The following is a 20,299-nucleotide window of genomic DNA, read 5'->3' on the forward strand; positions in this document are numbered from 1 at the left end:
AACTTGCAGCTGCATTCTTAAAAATAATCTAGATGCTGCAGATAATGCAGGCACAATTATCGCTTTAGATACCATAATCAAGCGCCGCGCTTGGCTACAGTCTGGCTTTAAGCTAGAGACCCAGGCTATGCTACTTAACATGCCGGTGGAACCAACAGTCTTATTCAGTAAAGCTGTAGGAGACGCCCTAAAGGCAGCCAAATAGGAATAAGACATCCTGAATTCTCTGGGCTAGCTGACCAACAAAATACCAGGCCAGAGGTGTGGAACAAATTTCTGCCGGTTTCGTGGCCAAAATTCCCAAAGGGCCTCCGGTTATGGCCAGGGTCAATTCTTCCTGGAATAACAACCAGGGCCAAGCCTCACAGCGTCACTAAAGAGACCTGCGCCATATCGCGGCCGGGGGATGTCTTCCACATCTAGAGGTGGAGATACACCTCCTAATCAATGATAGCATGCTTCAGGTCCCCTCCCATGCCTCCCCAGTAGGGGGTACGCATTTCACACTTTACCCATACATGGGAGGGAATAAACATGGACCAGTGAGTGCTATCAACAGTAGTGGGAAAGAACTGCGAATGAGGTAAAAAAGGCCATCTATTCAACTTACTTCCTTGTGCCAAAGAAAGATCTGTCTATGCGCCCAGTGTTAGACTTGCGCCCTGCAAGCACTTATGTAAAGCCACAAAAGATCTGCATGACTACGGTACAAGAAGTAATCCCCTTTGCTAAAGCGGGGAGACTGCCTGGCAACACTGGATATGAAAGATGCCTATTTTCATATTTCAATGTTCCCTGCGCCCAGAAGACTCTTGCGTTTCAAAATAGCAAACCAGCACTACCAGTTCAAAGTGCTACCCTTCGGAATAGGATCTGCTCCAGGGTATTTTCCAAGGTACTGGCAGTGGTGGCAGCGCACCTGCGCAAGGAGGCAATCCCATTGTACCCCTACCTGGACGACTAGCTGATTATATGGGAATCGCCCCATCTTTGCAAGCAAAACACACAAAGAACCATAAACCTTCTCTTCCAATTGGGCTTCTGAATAAACGAGAAAGGGAAGCCCAAACACAACAAAACAGTACCTAGGAGCGGTCTTCGACACGCATGCAGGGTTAGCCTTTCCATCTATGGAAAGGGTTCAAAACATGCTACAGCAAATAACTCTGTAGGAAGCCGGTCGCCAGATAAGCGTACGCAAAGCAATGCGTTTACTAGGCATCATGGCATTGTGCATTTACCTGGTCCCACATGGAGGTCTGCGCATGCGCCCCATGCAGGTGTTGTAAGATCAAGCAAGGAATATCAAAGCTTAGTAACACCAAAAATTGAATCCGCCAGTCACAAAGTCAAAAATGTATTGTGTACTGATTCAAATATCAAAGCAGATAGCTATCTGGCTCCCAACACCTCACAGTGTGTACCAGAAATCACTGTGAGGGGAGTGAGTACTGGTCATCACAAAACATGCAGTATTTATACACAGTCCTGGGCATAGCCCAGCTCATCTCCAAACTAATATGTTACAAATTTGGGTTTGTGCCCAGTTCACATAACAAATGTACAATATTGGTTTGTACCTTTGACATGTTGTCCCATCCTTGAAGATTCAATGGTGGTGTTGGTTCCCAGCTTAGGTTGATCCTAGTTTCAAGAAACAAATTCAATAGCTTATTGCTAAGGCACATAGTTCTAGTTTGTCTACCATTCAGTTCTTAAGTTTGAATATGGCCGAGGCTATTGATGCAGACAACACTTTAAATTGAAGTTCACTTTGGCTCCAAGGTTCCTTAAACATACTGACAAACTTTGTTGTGGTCAGCTGTGTGGATCTTTAGTTTTTAGAGTAAGTCCTGTTTCAAGAAATGTACAAAGGATTCCTTCAAAAGCACACCACATTAGTTTACATGCATTGTATATCACTGTTTGAGGGAGGATGAGTTTTGTAGACATTGATAACACTTTGAATGAGAGTTCATTCTGACTACAAGGTATGTTTGCACAGGACAAATAGTCTGCTCTGCCAGCCCCAGTGTTGACATAGGCTCAAAGGTCGTTTCTGCTCTGGCAGCTGAAAACATGGTTAATCATTACTGAACAGATAGCAGAAGTTAGAATCAAGATGGAGGATATTTTCCAAAATGGCGTTTGGAGTCAATTCTAATTAACTGCAGGTTTTAATACAAATGCATAATGGATTAGGACAATATTAATAATCGGACGATATATAACAGTGCACCCTCAACCACACTCGTTGAACTTGACAGCATGGCTCCTGAAATCCTAGAGTTCGGACATCTTAATCTAACACAGCGGTGTATGGATATCCTCAAGGTGGCACGAAAACCAAACACCAGACCCTGTTATTTCGACAAGTGGAGGAGATTTGTAATTTGTTGCCAGTCTAAACAAACCCATAGAATGTACTCCATACCACATTTTAAATTATATGCTGCATTTGTTAGACTCTGCTTTAGTATTCACCTCCATAAAGGTCCACCTTGAGGCTTTATCAACATACACCACCTCTCAGAGTAAGATTCCGAGTCATTCATGGAGGGGCTAAAGAGACGCCACCCTCCAATTTCAATCCCACCGACAGGCTGGGATCTCAATGTTGTACTCGCTAAGCTCATGGGGCTACCATTCGAGCCTATGAATAAGTGAAGTCTTAAACTGACATACAAGACTGCCTTCTTAGTGGCTATTACTTTAAGAAGAGTTGGTGAATTGCAAGCTCGTGCAGGACCCTTTCTTTATCCTTCAAAAAGACAAATTGGTTTTACGAACACATCCAAGGTTCACTCCTACAATCCATTGAGCTACTGGCTTGCTTTCTGAATCCAACTAGCTCAGCTGAGGTAAAACTCCACACACTGGATGTGATGAGGGCGGTCCTTTATTATGTAAACAAGACCAGACCGCTCAGAAAAACAGACCAACTGTCTCCGTAGCACCAGGCGGAGAGGGAGACCGCATTTCCAAGAATGCCATCTCCAGATGCATAGTAAGATGTATACAACTATGCTATTCATTATCAAACAAGACACTGCCTTTCACACCAAGAGCTCACTCCACAAGGAGCACAGGCGCTACTCTGGCCTTTATTGCAAATGTCCCCTTAGACAGCATTTGCAAAGCAGCTACATGGAGCTCAGTATACTTTCACTCAGCACTACTGCATTGACACCCATTCCAAAGGAGATAAACAGGTGGCACAAGCGGTTCTAAAACATCTATTTGCTGTTGCTCCTTCTCACAACCCACCACCTTCTCCTAACACTGATTGCTAATCTATGCATAGCATAAGATCAAAGTAGATTTCACAAGACTCAGAAGGGATACATTACTCACCGTAATCGTATTTCTGATGCTTGTATCTGCTTAGATTCACATGCGCCCACCCTTCCTCCCCTGAGAGAATGTGCATAGATGTTACATGAGCTTCTGATATTTGTCTGCTTGGATGCACCTGTACTCGTGATACACTTCATGCTACCTCATGTCAGAAACAAAGCAATCTGAGGGACCTCGACGCGTGAAGAACACTGGGTACAGTGAACGTCAGACACGGGATAGTATTACTGGCACGCCCTGTTGACAAGTTTTTCGAAAACAGCAACTCTAATACTCCTCAGCTTCCACTAGATGTCCGCCTATGCATAGCATGTGAATCTAAGCAGATACAAACATCAGAAATACGATTGTTAGTAATGTATCCTAATATATTTATTCCCCTTGCGCACATCTTCCTTTACTGTCTCAGTAAATGTAACTCCTCTCTTTGTATCACTCCCTCTGGGAGTTTGACATGCACTCTTCTAACTGTCTTTGCCTTTAGGAATCCTTAATGCTCCGATATGGAACTATAGCGTGTGCCCTTTCCGTCTCTTGAGCCTGTAAATATAAGGTATTCTTAGCTCCCCTTTATAATCCACAAAATCCAATTACTCTTTATATATCTTAGATATACAGCATAACACAATTACTGTTCCTCTCCTCTGCTTTTAAAGTAAAGTCTCTGCACAAGTTCTCAGAAGTAGTTTGTAAAAAGAAGAATCATATGTTTGGTCACAAGCTGATTAGGCCTGCGAGTTGCAAAAGTTTCAAGCACTTTTGCCGCGAGAGGGAAGTACTGTCTCGTTTCACAGTACCTTACAATGAAGAAAAAGGTGCAGCTGATGACTTCTGTTCCCAGCCGTTCCTGCAGATCTCGCTGTTCCTGTGCCTCAGTCGTGGGACAAGAGGGAGGACGTCAGACTCCTGTACTGCACTGGGACTGGTCAAAAGCTTGCAACGGGCAAACTTCAATTCCTGTGGCTGAAAGTAACGCACACAACCTGGTGTCCCTCTCCTTGGTTATACGCTTTCCTGCAGCACTCAGGAATCCTGAGCTGCAGCAATCCGCTCTGCGATAGTTGTCCAGACGGCTTACTGTTGAGTTGATTGGTCCCACCAACTCAAAGGGAGAAGCCGTCCTTGTAGGGGCTTCTCTGTTGAGGTGAACTTGGCGATTCGGACCTGCAGCAGGGCTTCACCGGGCAAACAAACGGTCCAGGAGTTGCAGCAGCTGTCCTCTTCAAGCTCATCTTCGGTTCTTTCGTTCCAGTGGTCGACTCTGCCTTCTAAGCCAAGAGACTCTCCTTTTATTCAGTTCTTTCCCATTCATTCCAGCCTAGCTATCACTCACCCAGCAGGACGGCTGTCCTTGCCAGCCAATCACCACAGAGTGCATTTGAGTCTCCTCAGAGACAAAGCACAGGGAGTTTCGGGCACCTCCTTCACTTCCTGCCCACTCCAGACACTCTGGCACCAGAGACGGTCTTCACTCCTGAAGCCCGCCACAGGCGAATAAACGAAGAGATCAAACTAGGTTTGGCGCGCAAAGACAAACTCTAGAAGGCACTTTCCAAAAAGAAATGGCGAAAAAAGACAGACCTGTTTTTACAGAGGGGGCTCAGATGCCATCTTTAAAAACATCGCTCCCGCGATTTAACGTTACCAGAGCTACGAATAGTTTGTGGTTGGGAAAAATCATGGTAGTTCATTGTAAAAGAGATCAGCTCCCTGGCCTCCTCCACAGCCTACACGTGCAAACTTATCAGAGCAGCCAAACCCTTCCTCTCCCCTCACAGCTGCACGACCCTGGCTAGAGCCCTTATTTTATCAAAGTTAGATTATTGTAACGCCCTCTACATAGGAGCCAATAAATACATCACTAATAAAATCCAGAACCTACAAAACAATGCTCTCAGAGCAGCGTTGAGCTTCCCCAAAAAGATTCACCAGATACTCTTCCAACCGCCCCACCAGAACATCCAATTCGAAGGGATTGGTTCCTCCGACGTATTCCACATCTGACAGCTAATCACCACAGCTGTGCTGCTTCGGAAAAGTTTTCGGCGTCTGCGTCCTGCCTCGATACGCTGTCGAGGGCCTCCATCGAGCCGACGTCATCGGATGTTATAAGTAGGACGCATGACGCCCGTAGCCTCAGTTCTGTTTTTTCCGCGAACGTGTTGGCTTCGGAGATCTCCGCGCGTCGTTCTTCTGAATACTTCTATCGGTTCTTCGAACTTGTTTGTGAAGAATGCATGTCTTTGTCTTCTACCCCGTGGCTGGGTTTCAAGAAGTGTCGGGACTGTGGTTCCAAGATGACGCTGACGGACCCACATGCCGCCTGCCTCTGGTGCCTCGGTGAGGACCACGCCACGGATGATTGTGACGATTGCAAGTCGTTAACATCGAAGGCCTTGCAGGAGCGGAAGAAGCTTTCTGTTGGTAGGGTGTCCAAGCCCCGAAGTCGAAATCTGCTGGGCTTTCGACCGACGACTTGAGAGGCGACTCTGTGTCGTCGGCATAAGTCCAGGGGATCTCGGTCCCGGAGTGGCTCCCACCATTCCTTTGCCTCTTAGAGGCACTCGTGGAAGTGCCGTCATCGGTCACCTTCCCCGTCCTCGTCCAAGAACTCCTCCCGTTGGCAGGTTGCTTGTCCCAACAAGCATTCTTCTCCTGCGGAATGGGATGCATTTTGTACGAGATCATGGCGATTTTCGAATCGCAGGGTTCTGTTCCGTCCGCGCCTTCGAAATAAGCCGACGGGGAACGTGCTAGGGCCACCGCTCGCACACCATTGGGCTCGGGCGGTCGGCGCGATCATCGGGAGCCTTCGAGGTCCCGATCGGACAAGGTGGATCGCTCTAGCCATGCCCGCTCCAGGTCCCGGTCTTCGACGCCCTCGAACAGTGGATCCTGTGAGGTCTTCTAACGCCATCGGCGCCATGTCCGTCGAGGGACTCTCTCCAGGCTCCGCCTCGGAGGAAGTCATCGGCACCGAGGCTGTCTAAGGACACGCTCGGGGCTCCGCCCTCGAGGCCTGTATCGCAGCCATCGGTGCCATGCTCAACGCCGAATCCGTCGACGCCCTCGACGCCTTTTGTGGAGACTGTACCGGAGGTGTCAGTGGAAACTCCGAGGAAGGCCCTGAAGAAATCAGTAAGGCTTGTATTTGAGCCCTTTTCTGTGCCCTCTTCCAGGGATTTGTTCCAGCCTCTGGATTATATGTCTGAGGTGGAGGAAGGTTTGGTTCCTGATGAGGTTCCCGATGACCTGTTATCTGGTCATAGCCATTTGGAACATCTGCGTCAGTCTTTGCACGACGCCAGTGGTCTTGATACCTCCCCAGGGGTTGAATTTGGCAGGCCTGAGCCTGGTGCGCATGGTGAATCTTCATACAGGCGACTCATGTCGAGGGTGACAGAGTACTTGGGGTGGAGTTTGGTGGTGCAGACGACTACGGCCCCAGCAAAGCAGGCATCGTACCCTACCATCCCTCCTGATAGGGACGACAAGCGTTTTGATGGCTGGGCGAAGAAAGTGTTTTCTTCAGGGGGTATGGCGTTACAGGCAGCCAACTCTGTGTGCCTTAGCACGTTTCACTCACTCTGGAATTGACTCTTTGGCGGCTGTACATATTCCCGAAGGGGAGGAACGGGATGGTTTTCTTGCTCTCGTTCAGGATGGCAAGGATACCATGTGTGAATCCGTTCAGTTGGGTCTGGACATGGCAGATTGTGTCAGCCGGTCCATGGCGGCGAGCACTGTAATGCGCAGATTTGCGTGGTTGCAGAAGTCGGGGTTTGCTCTTGATGTACAAGCCCGGCTTCTCAACTTGCCCTTTGATGGTGTACATCTTTTTGGCAGCAAGGCTGACGAGAGCCTGGAGAGGTTGCAGACCTCCAAAGCTGCAGCAAAGCCGTTGAGCGCTGCAGTTCGCCAACCTCCGACTTTTCGTCCTAGGGGACAGCAATGGAGGGGAGGCTCCTTTCGATACTACTCTTCCTTTGGTAAATCGAGGGGTGGTGCAAGTCAAAGGGGCCACCGTAGGAGTGCCAGAGGCGGAAAACAAGGTACTCAAGGTGCCAATGCCACTCGGGCAGTTGCCTCTTTGCCCTCAGGCACTGCCGCAGCCACTTCAGCTCAGTCATGAGGCCATGTCCCGTGGTTCGCCGGTTGGGGGAAGGCTGGCACTGCATCTTGTAGAATGGCGTGCCATTACTTCAGATGTGTGGGTTCTGGAGATCATAGCCCACGGCTACGGTCTTCCTTTCCGGCAGAGGCCTCACGACAATCCACCAGGGAAGCTCTCTTTGAAGAGTCCAGATCCGCTCCTTGCGCAGGAAATCCTATCCCTGCTGGAGAAAGCTGCCATAAAACTGGTGCCTGTAGCGGAGAGGAACAAGGGTTGGTATTCCCCATATTTTTTGATCCCAAAAAAAGACGGGGGATTGAGACCGATCATGGGCTTGCCTGGTTTGAACAAGCTCCTCAGGAAGGACAAGTTCAAGATGGTTACTCTTTCTCAAGTCCCCCAGGCCCTTGAACTTCAGGACTGGTTGGTGTCTCTCAACCTCAAGGACGCTTATTTTCATGTGCCGATTCATCCCAAGCACGAAGTACCTGAGGTTCGTGGTTGGTGACTCGAATTTTCAGTTTCGGGTCTTGCCGTTCGGATTGACCTCTGCCCCGAGGGTCTTCACCAAGCTGATGGGGGTGGTGGCAGCGTATCTCAGGAAAGGGGGGGGGTTCACGTCTACCCCTACCTGGACTATTGGTTGATCATGGCGCGCTCTCCCGAGCAAGCCCTGGATCATCTGTCCGTCACCTGCCACTCCCTTCACAAGCTGGGCGTCTCCCTCAATTTAAAGAAGTCACATTTGACACCTACCCAGCGGCTACAATACATCGGAGCAGTGCTCAATACCTCCCTGGGGCAGTGTTCCGCTCTCGAGGTGAAGGCTCAGCGCATTCTGCAGATGGTGGACAAGTTTCAACGTGCCCTGAGTCTCCCGGCGTTCGAATTCTGGAGGTTGCTCGGCCTCATGGCATCCTGCATTTTCTTGGTGCCAGAGGCCAGGCTGCAGATGAGATCCCTGCAATGGTCTCTCAAGATGCAGTTTTCGCAGTTCTCCGGCAGGGTGTCGGATCCCGTTTAGATTCCAACCTCGGTTTCCCAGGATCTTCAATGGTGGGCCGACAAAGGCAATCTGATGAAGGGAGCACCTTTTTGGCAACCAAGGCTGCAGGTGACTATGGTGATGGACGCATCCCTCACAGGTTGAGGTGCTCATGCCAACAAGTTGACAGCCAGCAGAAGTTCGCCTCTGGAGTCCAGAATCTACATCTGTTAGAGCTGAGGTCTGTCAGGCTAGCCCTGAAGGCTTTTCTGCCATCTGTGCGGGGCCTGATTATGATGGACAATACAGTGGCCATGCACTACCTCAACAAAGAAGGGGGGGGGGGGCAGGGTCACTCCAGTTGTGCAGGTAGGCGATGCAGCTCTGGTTTTGGGCCATCCAGCAGGAAATTTCAATCTCTGCAGTTCATCTGGCCAGAGACAAACACGGTGGCGGATGATCTGAGCAGGCAGAGCACGGGCTCTCACGAATCGGAGCTGGCTCAGGAAGTTCTTTTGGAGATCTTCGCCCTTTGGGGAAACCCACAAGTGGATCTCTTCGCCACCAGTGTCAACCGGAAGTGCGAGAGATTCTGCTCGCGGAAATTTCCCCCAAGAAGAGCCTTGGGGGATGCGTTCGTAGTGAAGTGGTCCTTCCCACTGCTGTAAGTGTTTCTTCCAGTCACCGTCATTCCGCAAGTGTTAAGGAGGTTACAGAGGTTTGGTTCCCGAATGGTCCTCATTGCTCCAGCATGGGCCAGTAGAGCGTGGTACCCAGACCTTCTAGACATCTCCAGCTGCCCTCCACGCCGTCTTCCCTACCAAGACGATCTGCTCTCACGGGAGGGACGTTGTGTTCTCCATCCGGAGGTAAAGTCTCTCAGCCTTCATGCTTGGTATCTGAAAGGTTGAGGTATAAGAATTGGGACATCCACAAAGACGTGATGGTGGTGTTGCTTTCGGCCAGAAGGCCTGCAAAGAAATCCCTTTGCCGTTGGAGAAAGTTCTGTGTCTCGTGCAGGGTACAGAATGTGGATCCTTTCCAATGTTCCATTCCTTTGGTTTTGTCTTTTTTGCTTTCTTTAGCCCACAAGGGCCTGCAAGTGGGTATTATTAAGGGTTACCTGGCGGCGCTGTCCATAGTTAAGCAATGTTCTTATTTTAAGATCCCTTTGATTTCCCAGTTTCAAAAAGGGCTAACTAATGTGTTTCCACCGTCGCCTACCCAGGTGCCGGGATGGGATTTGAATTTGGTTTTAAAGTTCCTAATGGGAGCTCCGTTTGAGCCCTTACATTCTTGTCCGTTGCGACTGTTGTCCTTTAAAAATGTGTTTTTAGTTGCAGTTACTGCTGCACGCAGAGTGAGTGAGTTGCAGGCACTTTCCGCCAAGCCACCCTTTATTGTTTTCCATAAGGACAGGGTTGTCCTGCAGGTGCAGCCTACTTTTCTTCCGAAGGTTGTGTCGGAATTCCATTTGAGCCAGAAGGTGATTATTCTGGCGTTTTATCCTCTTCCACATCCTGGTAAGGAAGAGGAGAGGCTCCAAAGGTTGGATACTAGGAGAGCTTTGAGTTTCTATCTCTCACGCATGTCCGGAGTCAGAGTGGACGATCAACTCTTTATTGGTTATGCTGAAATGCGCTTGGGTCAGGCTGTTTCCAAGCAGATCTTGTCCAGATGGCTTATTTTGACGATCTGAGTGTTACCGTTTGGCGGGAAAGGACCCTTCAGTAGGCTTCCGGGCTCACTCTACTAGTGGTGTGGCTGCCTCCACTGCTCTACAGAGGGGCGTTCCTATTCGCAATATTTGCGAAGCAGCCACATGGGCCTCTGTCCATACTTTTTTGAGACACTATTCCTTGGACATCCATGGGCAAGATTTGGCCTTTGGTAAGGCAGTCCTCTATTCAGCCATTTGATTGGGCATTCTAAATTTCAAAAATTGTAATTTCTTTTCCCACCTCCATAAGTTGGTACTGCTTTGGGAGTCTGTCATAGATGTGGAATACGTCGGAGGACACAATCCCCTCGAAGAACAAATTACTTATCATATCTGGTAATGTTCTTTCGATGGGATGTTCCTCTGACGTATTCCACATCGCCCTCCCAGTCTGCCCCTTTACTGAATTTCTTATGCGATTGCAGCTTACGTTTCTGCAAGGCTATCTGCAGTAATACTGGCAGGAGATTGGTGCCACACGTTCTGGGAAAAGACTACAACTGAGGCAATGGGCGTGGTGCGTCCTATATATAACATCCGGTGACGTCGACCCTCGACGGAGGCCCTCGAGGGACAACAGATCGACGCAGGACGCCATGTGCCGACAATTTTCCGAAGCAGCACAGCTGTGGACATTAGATGTGGAATATGTCGGAGGAACATTCCATCAAAAGAACGTTACCAGATATGGTAAGTAACGTGTTCTTTTTGGCCATCGATATGGTGTTTTGGATGACTCTAGGGTTCAGCCATATCCTGACTGAGTTCAGGTTTGTTTTCGACAAGAACTCTACTAGTGCAATGTCAGCAGTGTTAATGTCCTCAAGCAAGGGAATGTCAGAAAATAGCCAAGAAGGACCTCCATTTCAGATCATATTGGACAGACGGACTGGGTTTACAAGCTAGCCTAAGTGAGAAATTTGCTGGTAATTTCTTGTTATGGTTCTCCAAGGGACCGTTTTTCTATTGTTTGAAAATCGGATTAGGGCTAGAGATGTTCGTCGGCAGCTTGGGTTCGGTATTTATAACTGATTGAATTAGTTGCAGAATCTCTGGAGCAACTTGAGCCAAAAGGGCTTGCCTGTTCTTGTTTGACATTTATTGAATTGCTGCCAGACTGGACAAAAGATTTTTGGAACTGTTGGTTATTGTCAAGAGAATCTGGGGCACTCTCCAAACTATTCAGCGGATTCTGCTCTGGTTTAGGTGCAGGCGAAGGCTTGTTCTCTGCAGTTCGTTGAGCAGAGTTTTCAGGTTGCGTCTTCACTTGGGAGTCTATGAACTTTGGGCGATCCGTTAGGCGGAAATTATCAGTCTGATCACCATTGGTCGGAATGGGATTTGATGGTTTTTTTTAATTTCTTGACGATGGAGTGCTTTGCTGCTAAATGCAGACCAAAGTTTACCATCCGTAATAGGTGATTTGGTTGCAGTTGAATCAGTTAAGGTTACATTGGTTGTCCTGATTTCCTTGTGCTAGTGCTGCTTTAACAAGGTCCTAAAGAGGAGCATAAGGCACCAGTGTATTTGATGCTTTGGACACCGGTCTTGCGACTTTATTAAGCATGATTTGCTGATATTTTTTAGCGACTGCATGAGCCACAGCAATTGTACTTTTGTTTAGGGGATTCAGTCTTTTGATGAATTGTTACGTTTTGGCACTATTAGTATTCTTTAATTTAGATTGATTTTGTAGTTTCATTTGAGTGAGGGAAGTCGATTTAGATTGACACTTGGTGTTTTTTGGAAAAGAAATGATATGCAGCTTGAGAAGGTTTCTCACTCGCCTCCTGGATGTGACGCAGGCCCTTTTGCATGCGAGATGATTCAATATTTAAACCAGTATCAGGACACACGAGTTCCACATTGGGGCGAGGAGTGAAAATGGTTTTGTCAATCTGCAGAGCAATGGCAAGAATTGTTCCTGTCGCCGGCGTTTGTGAGACCACCGCCTTGAATGGCTGAGCACCTTCAGAGATCTCGGGGAGGACAGCCATAGAGTGGAGGTAATTTTGGAGGCAGGGCATGATGGGCACTTGTGCTGCATCATGGATGTAATGTTGTGTTGCCATAATAAGTTTTTTAATTTGTGTCGCCAGTTCATTGAGTTTACCGTTAAGTGTTTCAAATAACTTGGCTAACGTAGACCAGGATAACTGCATGGCATTTAAAGCAATTCCAACTAGACTCGCGCAACTTTCCTTGCAATTCATGGAAGTGACGTCAGTTTTAGATTTCTGCATAGCAGTGGGTCTACGTGGGGTGGGACACTGTTAGACAGAAACCTGTGCAGTTCCCTTTGCGACCACTGCAAAAGATTTAAGACTAAAGGTGTTTGGCAGTAAACCCAATTGGTAGCAGTCTGCACCACCCAGATTTACCTGGTAGCTGTGCCTGAGCAGTCAGACTTCTCTCAAGAAGAGTTTGGCAGTATACAGAGCATACACAATAGGTCAGGAGAACACAATTGAACAAGCAAACACTGACCAGAGCTTGGTGTAAAAGAGATATAATTATTTACTTAAAAACACATCTAGTAAACACACTGGCACTAATATCAAGCAGGTCAAAAACACGGTCACTAAAAGATATACACTCCCTTAAACGGTTATTCGACAAGTCTTAAGTAAAGCAACACTTATTTTCAGACAGCGGTGAGCGCTTAACGAAGATGGCACTCTAATAACTTGGTTAAAAAGGGAGAGAAAGGCAAAGCATAGATAGAAACAGGTCCCAACACTTTAACACAAACACAGTAAGAGAATGCAGGTTAGAACCGGGAAGTCAAAGATCAGAAAGCCGGGCCCACTTTAAGAGGATCCGCGAGTAATGTGTCCAAGGTCACACGGGTAAAAGTGCATCAAAGTCTTGACAAAGGTTCAGAACAGTGTTGGACAAAAGAAAGGGACCAGTTAGATGGTCAGATGGCCAGCCCAGTCCAGAAGGTTAAGGATTTACTGTCACCTTGTAGCAATCTATAGAAAGGGAGGCCTGGCGGACACGGTACCTTAAAATGGTGAGAACGCTCCAGCGGGGGCAGTTGTTCCTGGCAGCGGGTGCAAGTCGGTGCTTTGTCCAGGGGAAGAGAGGATCTCGTCGTGGAGGAAAGCAGAAGGTTGTTGCACTGCCAGGGAAGAAACCAACTGCAGAGTTTTCAATTAAAAGTAGCGGTCCTTTTATTCTCGGTGCAAGGGTAAGTGGCTATCCGGTTGCCGGGGTGCTTGGCACGGGCAATTCGACCACTTGGACGTCTTGGAAGCGAAAAAGAAGGTAAACTGGTTGTTCCCACCAATCAAGGGAAGAAGACTCTCCAGCAGGGAGATCTCCTCTGTCATTGGGAAGCGGTGAGTCGGTTCAGCAGGGCCCCACCAGTGGTGTCATCGTAGCAGGTCGGCTCAGCTTCTCCCTCTTTGGATTTTCAGGTCCTGTGGCGACTTCTGAAGTTCCAGTCCCAAAAGCCCTGCTTTTATGCAAGAAGCCCCCATTCATTCAGCCTAGCTGTCAATCAAACATGCTAAGTGGTGAGCGGGGCGGCTCACCACTTGGGCCAATCACGCAAGAGTGCGACTTGTGTTAGCAAGGCAACTTAGTCCAAGGGGCCTAAACCCCTTCCCACACCCCCTGTGGTACCCAGACAGAGTGGCACCACTTTATAGGGCTTCGGTGTAGAAGCCCGCCAAAAGTGGAACAAAGGGCTCGACCTTTGGTTTGGAGTTAGAGGCGAACACAAACGCCATTTTAAAACCGAGTTCTGGCACAAAGACCCTACCGGTGAATTAATATTAAATAAATAAACGGCGGTATCTTTAACAATGCACCAAAAAGTGGTGCAAGTAAAATACATGGGAAAATCCCATATAGAATATTCTTAAGGAATATAACTAGTATCCACTGCCACCAGCGAAAACTCGACGAGGGGGGACGGGACAGTGCCCCCTCGAACAACAGACCCAGGGGCAATCGAATTGCCCCTACCAGTATGTCCACAATATGATGGTTTGTACTGGTTCTGTTAGTAATTTGGGACTAGTAAAGCCAATGGTGACTTTACATGCCCTGGGAGACAGTAGTCAGTCCCAGGGTATGGAGTCTATGGTGGGGGTCACCTAGGACACCCCTGTGTTACTGCACCGAGGGTGCTGTGTAACACACATAGAAAAAACACATGAGACCCTATGGAGTAAAAGACCCTATAGCCCATAAAACACATAGATCAACAAAGGAATACCCCAAATCATGTCCAAGAGTGCGAGGAAAAGAGTCTCACTCTTGGCAGGAGAAAAAAACTAACTCCAGAAATCCAGCAAAGCTGCTGGGGGACTCACTAGGTTAGGAAATTCAGCCTAAACAGAGAATTCTCCCTAACAGACACAATAAGAAACATTGGCACTAGAGTTGATCGTACCACTACTAGAGAACATTATTGGTGATTTTAAAAGATTTTCCCAGAGCAAATGAGGAGAAAAACATGAATTAGATAGATTAGGATCAATTACAGCAACATCAGAATCCCTTGCAATAACAGACCCTTTGAGTCCATTTGCGCCGTAGGGGGTACATTCTCCAACAGGCTACTTTCCGTGATTGAGTTGTGCTCCCTAATGTGGTCGCCAGTTGACACAGGGCGACCACTAGGAGCCGCTCCATCATGCACACATTCAGCATTATTACATTTCCCTTGTGCACTCTTAAATGTATTAGTACTTTGTACATCTGTTCTTGGTGAAAGTACAGTAATAGTTACCGTCGGGTTCGTCTTTGCAAAATTTGCGTATATCTGGCAAAACTATATCTTTGATGCCAGTTTTCCTTGATTGAATTCTCCGAGAGTCTTTTGTTGTGGAAGTTTGATTAAAGAAACACTTTCGAGTATTGACGACCGCCCTTGTGGCAGCTGGTCGATTTTCTGGCAACATGCCCTTTGGCATGCCAGTTTTTAAAGTAGTGCACATTACAGTGCTAGACACACTAACGCACCCGAGGAGCCTGTGAATTCAGTCCCACTGCGACGCCGAGGCAAAGAGGGACTTCACAGGGCTTCTCTCGGCGCGCACATGGAGTCGCTTTTATTATAACGTATAAGTAGGCAGGTTTGCGCCTGAAGAATGAATAAAGCCAGGTAAAGGCTTTTATATTGCACTAAAAGGAGATGTAAGTAAAGAGCATATATTAGATTAGTTTGTAGAGTCTAGGGAAGTCTTTTTGCAGGCAAGTTGAAGCAGAGTAAATACCGTATGCAATCCAATATCCGTCTCCAAAAGTAGCATTGATTTTACCATTTATCTTGCTGCAGGTCGCGTGCAAATCTTAGATGCATCAATTTAAACACAAATTAACACTTATAGGTTACACACATCCCATTCCCATTCTCACAAACTTTGCTTACACACATAAAATTGCAAAATCTCGCCAAATTTGCCGCTCCCCACTCACAAATATGGCATGTGCGACGTGAACCCCTCTTTCTCATTGGGGCTTTTCCTGACCAGTCCAACAGAGCCTACCGGGAGACTTCTGTGAAGTCCCTGACCCTTGTTCCTGCAGACTTCCTCTGGACTTTTTGACCTTTTGAACTTTCTACAGCTGTGCCATACCTGTTCTGCCCACCAAACTGACTCAGACACTCATAACTAGTTAGGGATGGACTTTTAAAGTATTGGTGTCTGTGACATTATTACTTACCCTGTGTTGGTTTTGTTTAATTTATCTTAGCTGAAACAGTTATTACAAAAGTATCTTGCCTACCTTTGAATTGCATACTGCCATTCTAAAAATGTTTGCAAGTGGTCTACTTACTGTTAATAATGCATTGGTGTTCTTAATGTGGATTGTGTTATAATACTTACCTTTTAATTTTGCCTTAGTGTGTATATATAAAATACACCATTTTTTAAATTGTTTTTCTTTAGGAGTTATCCTAAGAAAATGTATCAAAATGGTCGATTTCCGTAGTTTCAAACTTCTTCTTACTATTGTGCAATTTCTGAAGTTTCCTGAGTAAAGAGTGGCTTCTGAAGACCAGTCATTTGTTTATTTCCAGATGTCATTTAGGTAGACGGATGTTCCTCTTTGATTTGTCGAAATATTGCGTCAATTTGGTTTACCAACGCTATCGTCCATCTTGTGGTTTCACTGGATATCAAGCGATTCCATAGGTTGTTTTCAAAATACACCATTATTATTTGACTTAAGTGTGTCAGTTTTCTTTGGCCTATTTGTAGACGTTATTTGTACCACCTACAGCCCTGTTCTCCTTTCTAAGGTAAGCCTGGCTGCTCAGCCATTGCTACCAACATGCTTGTGTGGTTCAGGCCTATAGTAAGAGTTTGAGTCCTGTGTCCTAAGTGTTCTCTAAAGTCTTTCTTAAGGTAGACTTTTGTTAAACTCCCAAACAGCAAGCTACTAGCCAGCCATAAAAAGTCACTAGTCATCTCAATTCTATAGATACACACAGTACACCATTTCTTACTGGCCAATTGTCAAATATCAATAGCCAATGGCTGGTGGAAATGTTGAACCCTGCATGTAACATACTTGTATAAAGACTACAAAATGGTATAAACTAATAAAAAAACATCTTCTACCAGCCAATAATACGGACTAACTTGAAGTGTGTAAACTTGCCCATGTACAGAAAGGGTCACTTTTGAAGTAGCCCAGCCTAGAAATGGGTTGCCTTATGTTGTAACGAAGCGGTACAGCCAAATGAGTTGCTGTTTTAAGTGAGGCATTTCTGGGCTCCAAAAGGTCAGTAGAAAGACTAGGGACCACTTCATTTGGCAAAGTCAGAAATAGTCTTTTGCTTTCAATCTCTTACTCTTTAGGAATGCTAGGAATGCTATTAGCTAGTCCTAGCTCTTACCATCCTTTCTGGAGAAGTTAAAAATATCTTCTTGAACAATTGTTTGCCAGTGAAGGTATACTCCCCGATCAACTAGCGTCCCTTACTGATGGAGGAATTGATGGCATTAAAGAATCTAAGAAAGAGACTGAAGGTGGCTTCTTGCTCGCTGTGAATTGTGGGAGAGGAAACAGTGACTTCGGACTACTGGCTGTGATCTTTATTCAGTGGTCTAATTCTTTCTTTACAGGTATCTGATCGATATGCCTGGAGAGCAGCGCTTGAAAGCGGACGCTATGAGCAGCTGGACGAGGAAATTAAGGAGAACGGCATAAGCTATGTTGACCAAGGGATGGACATCGAGGACCAAGCCAAGCTTTCTGTGAAAGAGCGGTAAAATGCACCCCACACCCCCACATCTGTTGACACGTCTTGAAACCGCTCCTTTCTCACAGACACCTACACCCTGATAGGCTGCCCAGAGAAACGCATCTCCTGTGCAGAGTCCTGTGCTCTATACAGTTGTTAGAAATAACATTCCCTGCCATGAACACACTGGTGTTTCTACATGAGCAGGTTCCAATGCACACATTTTTTCATTTGAAAAAGTGAACTAGTAATTGAAGGTCCCGAGTACGTTAAAAATTCAGAGAATGCTCCTGAAATGCTGCCCCTCCCCCATTTAAATATGTAAGTTAATGTTTTGAGTAAGTTTAAGGAACTTTTGAAAGTTTGTCCATAGAGTTCAATGGGACGAAACCTCTTCAGTCAGACTGTAGGTGTGCATTACTTGCAGATGACTGGAGGCGGAAATCATGTAGTTGGAGAATAGTTTGCACCCTATACGAGAACATGCAAAAGCTTTAAGGGACTACTCATGTTAGCAGACAAAACCCTAAACATTGAATTCTGATATAATTGTCTCTGCATTTTCTGTGATAAACTGCCATTTGACTGCTTGTGCCTATGCATGCTCTGTAGATCCCTTAAAGATATAGCATTCTGCTCTCGTCCTCCAGTTCTGAACTGATAAGCTCTCGGGTACCTCAAATCACAACCCTCTTTGTGCCATCAGGAGTCGTCCACAGATCTTCAGTCGCCCCCCACGCTGATCTAAAGAAATGGCTGCAGGAGTGTCCTTATTTTCCCAAATCCTAGCTGGATGTAAGTCCAAACCCACCAGTGGTAAGGATCTGCACCATTCAAACAGCCAGCAGTGATCCCATCATGGACCACTGTGGGTTTCACTCATGTCCACACACCAAGACTGTCAGGCACCATGCATGTTTAGTGGGACCAGACAGTCACACCCCCATCCTCGGCCAAGCACACACAGGGACAAGTGTATTACCGTATATGGGATTTCCTGACTTGGCAAGCCAAAGAACAAGCGCAAATATCACGGATTGCTCATTTTTAGGACACTAGCCATATGCAGTAAGCGCGAATGTCCACACTAGAAAACACGAATTGTAAAAATATCATTGCTGCCACCAGCTTGTTTTTAGGCACTTAAAAGAGTAACCAAAAATCCCTAGTGTAAAAGACTAGGCTTATACAAACTTATTCCCACTGCATTGTACGATTATGTGTGCACTGATAAAAGTTCAGAAAAAGACAAAATAGGAAACCCAGTTTCCCACTACTGATAGTCTGCTGGGCTGATCAGTTTCCCCAGAACAAAATAAGCAAAAGGCCAGGCTAGTGAAGCTGAAGGCTTTGCTGTAAAAAGTCAGGACGGGTACATAAACCAAAGCAAAAGGGTTGGGGGTCCACTGAACTATGGGAGGTGAAGTTGCCAAAAGGGAAATCTTTCCTAACATTGGCAGATGTGGCCTGCGGCTATCCATGATTGGATAGTCACTTTGAGTCGGAATGGTGCAGATCCTTACCATTGGCAGGCTTGAATTAGCTTCCAGCCCAAATCTTGAATAAAAGGAAAGCTCCTGCAGAAATTCGACAGCTCAAGTCCTCTATGAAGAAGAGCAGCCCTATGATGACCCATACATCTCTGCTCTTCAGCCTTACCTCAAGAAGACCCTTGTTGGTATGATATGATAGGTTATTTATAACGTGCTTAATACTCAGCGGTTTCTAAGCGCGGATGCGGGAATCGAACCTGTGTCGTGTCGTCTTGTTTCCAAGCTATCTTCCTGGGACTAGAGCCCAGAACTGGTGGAACAACCAGTCTCGACCCATGTGTGAGAATCTGTCTTCTGAGCCTTTGGAAATGTCCATAGATTAACCGGTGGACTGACCAGCTCTCACCTGGGCTACCTCACTGCAGCCGTCAATTCTGAGTGCATCCTTGGAACTTAGAGGATCTTCAACTTGTACAAGATACCTGCTTCTGCATATTCAGCATTTTTTAACGGAAGCCGTGATGGTCCTGTTCCTTTGTTTGTCCTTGGAAGTTCATCTGTCGCTGCCAACTCCTGTTGCAATACATATTTTCTTTCTAGAGGTGTCCTGAGATCTCCTGCAACACAGAAGTCGTATTCTTTTCTTCATTTGGGTGTTCGGCTGGAAGGTTTGTTTCTCGTTCAGAACAACCCACACCAAGGAGGCCAAGGGATGAGAGCTCTGTGGACCCCAAAGCTAAATTTCCAAGACTTTTTGACCCCTCTTTAGAAGAGGATATATACAATAACGACCTTACGGAGGATGAAATGGAGGATGAAATTCATGCTGATACCCAGGATGAGGAATTCATCAACCCTGAGGATATGCATGAGCCCATAGAGGGCTGGGAAGAGAACCCAGATAGATGTGTGTGACCCCCAACCATGGCAATCCCCGGAACATCAAGACCCTGATGTCCTGGACCTGAACTCTCCACAGTCCACTCCCACTAGGCAACAACCATTGCCAGTGGATGACCAATTGACTTTTAACTTAATGTTATGTAAAGCAGCTGATCACTTTAAAATTGCTACGGATTAGGCGGTCCCCGAAGCTGACTTCGTGGAGGACACTGCTCTTAGAGAGGCACAGCTTCATCTCACTGATGATGCCCAACTAGGCTGAAACGCGTGTGTGGGGTTGCTGTGGTACTCTTGTTCAGAGGAGAATTGCCTAGCATTTTGGTGTTGGGCTGCCCCTGGGCAGGACAAAGACTGAAATGCAGGGAAATGTCTTCTCTGTGAAAAGAGCAGTGAGCTAAAGACTTGGTTGAGACTCTCCCAGGGGCCATCCACCCAAGAACAAGTCACTGGGCTGTGTTCGTGCTGGTCGAGTTTTTCCCAGACCCCTCTGTTTTGCATTTACAAAGGTACTAGCGGT

At 46.8% G+C, this 20,299-nt stretch overlaps 1 protein-coding gene across 1 annotated transcript in view; it reads left to right on the forward strand.

The window, feature by feature from the left end:
- The window catches only part of BAZ1A (bromodomain adjacent to zinc finger domain 1A), a 956,777-nt gene that overhangs the window by 507,813 nt on the left and 428,665 nt on the right, over window positions 1-20,299 (forward strand). The window contains exon 19 of the mRNA XM_069638454.1: window positions 17,268-17,410. Coding sequence (XP_069494555.1) covers window positions 17,268-17,410 — 143 coding nt within the window. The remainder of the gene's footprint in view (window positions 1-17,267; window positions 17,411-20,299) is intronic.

This window comes from Ambystoma mexicanum, chromosome 14 (genome assembly GCF_040938575.1).
Source record: "Ambystoma mexicanum isolate Mex_15411 chromosome 14, UKY_AmexF1_1, whole genome shotgun sequence".
In the NCBI taxonomy this organism is placed as follows: domain Eukaryota; kingdom Metazoa; phylum Chordata; class Amphibia; order Caudata; family Ambystomatidae; genus Ambystoma; species Ambystoma mexicanum.